This window comes from Fulmarus glacialis, unplaced genomic scaffold (assembly GCF_000690835.1).
Source record: "Fulmarus glacialis isolate BGI_N327 unplaced genomic scaffold, ASM69083v1 scaffold11600, whole genome shotgun sequence".
NCBI lineage: Eukaryota > Metazoa > Chordata > Aves > Procellariiformes > Procellariidae > Fulmarus > Fulmarus glacialis.
Genome location: NW_009188360.1, coordinates 49981 through 56714, shown reverse-complemented (window position 1 = coordinate 56714; position 6734 = coordinate 49981). Strand labels below are relative to the sequence as shown.

At 38.2% G+C, this 6734-nt stretch overlaps 1 protein-coding gene across 1 annotated transcript in view; it reads left to right on the top strand.

Annotated features, from left to right (window-relative positions):
- Nucleotides 1-1092: 1092 nt before the first annotated feature.
- LOC104077183 (inositol 1,4,5-trisphosphate receptor type 2-like) overlaps nucleotides 1093-6734 on the top strand; it is a gene marked incomplete at both ends in the record, with an annotated part of 41252 nt that continues 35610 nt past the window's right edge. The window contains 4 exons of the mRNA XM_009578320.1: nucleotides 1093-1286; nucleotides 4076-4208; nucleotides 5138-5195; nucleotides 6722-6734. The exon at nucleotides 6722-6734 is cut by the window's right edge and continues 165 nt beyond it. Of these exons, the coding sequence (XP_009576615.1) occupies nucleotides 1093-1286; nucleotides 4076-4208; nucleotides 5138-5195; nucleotides 6722-6734 (398 nt within the window). The remainder of the gene's footprint in view (nucleotides 1287-4075; nucleotides 4209-5137; nucleotides 5196-6721) is intronic.

Here is a 6734-nt window from a genome sequence, read left to right as displayed (position 1 = left end):
TCTCCCCACCTTTGGAAGAGGATAGTCATTGATTCACTGAGATGCTTTTCATATCAAAATTCACTGTAAAGACAGACCAGTATAATCCATGGGAACAGATGGTATTTCTTGGTAGATTTTGCTGAACTGGCATCAGTGATAGCTACCATTGCAACTAGACTGGACTGAAGTTTTTTGCCACATGAGTGTAAAATTAATTTTTCTCCTAGATATAACTTATGAAGGGCACTGTGATTACAGATAGTAGTTTGACCTTCAGGGCAGCCTTCATGGCATGACCTTCTCCTGGGACATTTTTGAAGGGGGATGGTTGGCTACTTGTCAGTTGGCTTTGGTTTGTGGCCTGTCATTTGGACCACACACAGAGATGGATCAGACTTGCACAGCCTCAAATCTTTATTCTCTCTTAGTGCAACACGTAAGATACTTGGATAGTCTCCTTCCAGCTTCTGCTGTGCCAAAAACAACCTTACTGTCAAGCACGTATATTATGTCCAGTCGCCGAGGAGAACACATCAGTGGGAGTAGGCATGGAAAATTAACTCCTCCCATGTGTCTACAAAGCAAGGTCATAAACTGCAGCAATGGAAGATAAAAGTGAAATACCAATAAATGTTTTCTAACAATAAACATAGTCAAGTACTGGGATTGCTTGCCTAGGGATGCTGTATAATATGGATATGCAACAATTAAATATTCTTAAAAACAGGTTAAACAAACCTCTTTCAGAAATGGTCTTAGATGTAGCTAATATGCCTTCAGACAAAGGAATAGATTAGGTCAACTACTAAGATTCCTTTTGCTCTACTTTTTATGATTTCTTGAACATACTAACAGAGCTGTGGAAAGCTTTTGGCATCTTTTTCATCTGTTGACCTGTAAGAAATGATCTCTTGGAAAATCAGTGTAGAAAATTGTCCCCAAACCATTTGGTAATTTGAATGAATTCTTTCTCCTGAGTTTTGATCAGGAATCGAGAACTTATTTATCGATATGCCTGTTAAGACTGTAAAGGGGTGTATGTGTGATATATAGCTTTGCAAGCAAGATTTACTGATGGCAAATACATATGTGTTTGTTTTTAATGCATAGGAAACAATGTTATGAGGACCATCCATGGCGTAGGAGAGATGATGACCCAAATGGTGCTGAGCAGAGGATCTATATTTCCCATCAGTGCCCCTGATGTACAGCCAAGCATTCACCCAAGCAAGCAAGCCAGCACCTCAGACAGCGAAGATGTGATCGTAATGGACACCAAATTGAAAATCATTGAGATTTTGCAGGTAAGAATGATTGGTGGAATATTACATAACAGTCATTTCACAGTTATTTACTTATTCACATAGTGTCAAGTTCTGTTACCTACATTCTTACTATTCACTGGGCTGTTCATTGTAAAAATAGCTCTGATAGGAGGAGGAATACTCCTCTTTGTGAACAATTGTACAGTTGTGGTCCTCATTGTTACACCTGCTTCACTTCTGAAGGAACTAGATGCTGTAGAAAGTCTGTCACTGTAACTGTGAAAAGGCAGAACTTGTCCTTTAATCTTCCTCACTGATGTTTTCTGAAGACAGTGTGTCTGTTTCCAGTCTCATTAACACTCATTTTACACGAGGGTAGATTATTTGACTTTAATATTTGACTTTTCCTTTACAGTAGTTTGGTGAAGGGCAGAACTGGACCTAGACCCACTGAAGTCATGCAAGGCCACACACTTTTGAAGTCCATTTCAGATTTCCACTGTTAGATTGAGAATAGCCTGTGGGCTGCTATGATTTTCTCCCACCTGAACTGACAAGCTATAAGACACTAGCATGCCTCCTGAGATATCATTTTCACTTTGTGCTATTAGTAAGTGAAGTGGCACACATTTGTTCTGTATATCAAATCCCAGTTTCTGCAATACATATGCACTGAAGGAAAGTTTCAGTGTTTTCTATAAATTCTGCAGATCTGTTGGTACCATGGTCACTTTTGAAGAGTTCTATTTGTTCTGACTACTTATAAATTATTTAGATTACCTTAATTACTTGTCTCTGAAAGACTATCAATTGTTAGAGTATCTGCAATACTGCATACTTTGGTTCCAGAGCTCCTTTAGTTTAAGGCATATGGTGAAGGACAGAGTGTTATGAAGTTATATCACCTAAATAATACCATTCCTGTGTATTGCTTCTCATTTTCACTTGTTTTTTGACTGAGTTTCTCTCCATACTGTCTTGCTCTACTGGTTGATGCTTAAGAGGATGATTCCAGGACACCAACCTTGTCCTGTGCATTCCCTGTCTGCTCACAGGCAAGAGAATTACATTTTGTCTCTTCCTTTCCTTTTTGACAGTACGTCCAGTGCAAGAGCACCTGGGATCGGAGAGCTTTTAATCCTAATTTGTTACTTAATCTGTGACTTGTTAGTTATGGTTTAGTCACATGGTCAAATTACTGCAGATTAGCAAGTTGTCATATGTTGGGTGAATCACAGTAGATGTGCATATATATGATCTTAGTTCACAAGAAATACAAAATAATTCAGTTTTGTTTAATATTCAATGAAGGAGGATTAATTTAAATCACGTTACCTTTCATTACTGTACTATTACCCTAAAAGGCGAGTAAGAATATTTTAGATTTATTGTATTATCACGCATAGCTAGTACAATGGTGATGAAAACTATTCTATTCTAAGAAACTTTTCCATTTATAATAATGTAATTCTCAATATATCCTCTAATTTGTTTAAGTAAAGGTGTTTTTTACTTAAGAGTTTCCATTCTGCCATCAGCCAGAATTAAACAGATGGCCTGATAGACTTAGTTGACTAGGTGGGGACTTGGGAAAATTTTATTTTTAAAAATCTTGCTTGTACAATTACAGGGTAACTTGGTCATGGAGCCAAAATAAACCTGCCTTTTTTCTTTTTTGTTCAAAGATTTTAAAGAAAAGATATTGTTTCTTAAACTGGCATTTTATTTGCTTTTAGATGGTATAGTCCTAGTTAAATCCTGTTACAGTATTCTGGATCTGGGAAGCTTGTCTGACTTTAGTTAGAGATCAAAGAAATAGGTTGCCACCATTTGCATCACCTGTCGCCTGAGTCTTGGCAACATAACATATGTGCTTTCATCCCCACTGATTGTAAAATATGTTAAATGATCTTAAACCTGTTTCATTGTATGCTTACATTTACTGTGGGCGAGGAGCATAAGTGTGTGAAACACTGAAACTTAGTCGATGGGCGGTCAGTTGTTGAAGTGTCAGAGGTATATGTGTCAGTCCTTAAATTGGTACTAATGTTTCCAGCCTAGATATTTTCCTCACTATTCCAATACAAAAGCAGCACTTCCAGCTTTGAATTAGGATTTTTCCTGTATGAGTTTCTGATTTCACAGCTGAGGAACAAAAGGCACCAACAAGTAGAAGAAAGCAGAGCGTTGAGTGAGGGGGATCTCTGCTACCATTACAGCGGTAGCTTCCAAAGCCAAACTATTTTTTTGCCGTGTGCTGGCAACACCGCTAGGAGCTCATGAAGGAAATGCTGTTTGCTCCTGATGTCCTCAGCTGATTGCTAGCTGTGTAGCAAAAGACACCGCCAGGCTTGTGCTTTGCTCCGTGGGAGCCTGGAGTTGCTGCAGCAGCACTGCCCTTGGCTGTCGGGCATCTGAGAGGGTGAGCCTTGAGCCTGTCGTCTTTACTCTCAGCCCCACTCCACTTCTCATCTTCATGGGGCACTAGAAGTCCAGCTGAAATATGAAATAATCAGATATAACATGGGTTTGAATATACTAATTTGGCTCGCAGGCAGTGAGGACAAGGCAGCGTGGTGGAGCCCCTGGCCGAATCCAGTCTGCTGCTTAGAATTCAGCAGTCGATAGGGTAGAGTTCAATATGTCTCAGGATGGTTGGAGGGAAGAAAGAAATCACAGAAAACTGATGAATGTGATAGATTCTTTTTTTGTAGTGGACATAGGTACTTAAAATAATCATATATCCGTATACATTCCACTATAGAAAAATCCTAACCCGTGTTACCAAAGGCAGAAGAAAAGTCTTATTTTAAACTTTTTTCTTGTAGTTTATTCTCAGTGTTAGACTGGACTATAGAATATCCTACATGCTGTCTATCTATAAGAGGGAATTTGGGGAAAACAATGAAAATGTTGATAGCTCTACAGCATCCCCACCTGACACACCAGGGATTGCCTCAGGTAAATGTTGCTATTGTATTGCAATGTAAAATAATTCTGTGTAGACTACGGCAAACAATGAACTCAACTACACCAGAAAGATGCATGCCGCTTAAAGTTGGAAAGCTTGTGGAAAAATGAAAATCTTAAGGAATCCTATAAACCCAAGATTTTTCCTTGCCTGTCCTCCTCTAACAAAAATGTGATTCCTTTTTCCCATGATGAGAATTTATTTTCTTATGTGTACTCTTCCCAAAACACTGCACGATGACAAATGTAGTGGAGGGTAGGTCATGAAAAAATGATTGGGGTTGGATGAGGACAGATTTAAGCAAGGTGAATGTGGTATGGGAATGGAGTGGCTTTCCAGGGAGCGTTCTCGTGCACACAGAAATGCTCCAAAGTCTGACAGCTGTCTGTGTGACCACCTTCAAGTAGGGGAGGATTGCTTTAATTGGAGGTGCTGTATAACAGGGGGGTGGCTAAGGAATACTAAAGGCTTAAGTAGTAAGGTATATTAAAACTATTCTAAAGCAAAATGATGGTGTGGTAAATGATTTGGCTTATGATAAATATTCTGAAGTTCATGTGTCTCATTTAACTGCTTTGTGGGGGTTGGCTTATCTAAAAAAAATGTAAGTTTCATATTCTCTGTCATTTATGGGTCACTGGTGGTGGTTTGTGCAACTCCTAGCACCATTGGGCTCTAGTTCATCACTACAATTTGACTCTTCCTCAGTAATAGTAATACACAGTTTAACTCTGCCCCTTGTCCTTTTTCTGCCCTACTACTCTTGCAGATAGTGAATTTTGCCTAGTTGAGGAATGTGTAGTTAGACCTTTACTTGATAACATCTGCTTTAAAGAGGAACAGAGTTCTTTTTTGCTGTGCAGATTAAACAATTATCACTGGCTTTTTAAAATTTATTTTTATTTTGATTGTTTTCCAGCAATTGTTCCTGACATAGATGAAATTGCAGCTCAGGCTGAAACCATGTTTGCTGGCAGGTATGTTATCTGAAGTTTTATCTCTGTATATTCATCTCTTTGTTCACGTTGATATTTCTCATGGACAATCTCTCTTTATTCCGTGTGTGTTTTCATACCTCTTTCTCTTCCTTTGCCGACTACTTATTACATAGACAGAAAAGTGCCAGAAAAGACCTGGATTTCAAACAAGCAAACAGCCCAGTGGGTATGGATGGCCATGGGATTGGAAATGACCCCCCTCTTAGTTGTGAGAGCTGGTAGAAAGTTTTTGCCGTGTTCCCAAAGGCAGCTGGAGAATGATGTACAGGTGTATTGAGCTAAAACACACTAATTATTTATTTCTCTTATAATGCTTCACATGGGTGGTTTTAAAGAAAGACCTTTTCTTGCTGTACCTTATGGCTGTATCCCCAGATTTCTTGGATCAGTAGGTTACTGTTGACCCTCAGTACTTCCCATAGATTACATGACCAGTTACCATTGCATCTTGTCTTTGACATAACTTTCTTAATAAGTTCAACAATAATCTCTTTCATACGATTCCTCAAATCAACTGTGGACCGCTTGCCATGATCTTCTGGGCCACCAGAGGCCTGTAGATCAAAAGTTATGCTTGCAGAGTTTTGGAAGTGGTTTCAGCTACGCTGTGAACCAAAAAAAAAAGCACGGAAAATATCCACACTGGAGAGTTATTACCATTATCACTATATTGGTTTAATTCTATGGGTATAATTATAATTATACCAGTAAAAATGAATTGCATTTAGTCAAGGCCGTAGACATTAAATTTCTTCTTGGAGCTAGGGAGAAGGATCCGCAATATGGGCGTTCTGATCTTTCCTTTCTCAGTCCCTTACGCGTTCTCAATCTTTACCAGTGAGAGCAATGCCTTCAGTCCTCTCCCTGAAATCCCATAATGTAAAACAACACACAGCCCTTGGCATCTGCATCTTTAAAATGAACAGAGAGACTAAATGGTTTCTTGGAAACATTATTTCTGCTTTGATATGTTAAGTGTAAATCTGCTTTCTGCCATTCCAGATTATAAATATGATCCCAGAAATATGATGCTTTTGGCAATTCTTGCTATTTTTGAGCTTATTTTTTCTTAAATGAAACTTTAATAGCAGCTGAAAAGGGAAGGAATGAAAAGGAAAGGGCCAAATTAATCTCTGATGAAATGCTGTTTACTTCAATTAATTTGGATTGGGGATGAGCTTGGCATAACTTATCCAAGACATAAATGAATGTTTTTGCAATATGGATTTTAATCACAGTATTTGACACATTTCATACATACTTACTTTCATTCCGTAGTGTCCATTCTGCTACAAGATTGCTGCAACAGCATATAATTGTAGGATTGAAGTCCTTATAAAATATGTTAAAATAATGTTTATAGTTTACATCCTGCAGCATATTTGATTTGGTTTTAAGAGCTCTGTCAAATGAAGATTGTATGTACAGTATATTTATGTCAAAAGCTTTTATTTTTTCTAATTTATTTCACTTTATTTGGTCCTTTTTTCCCATTTCTGTTGCAGAAAGGAGAAGAAT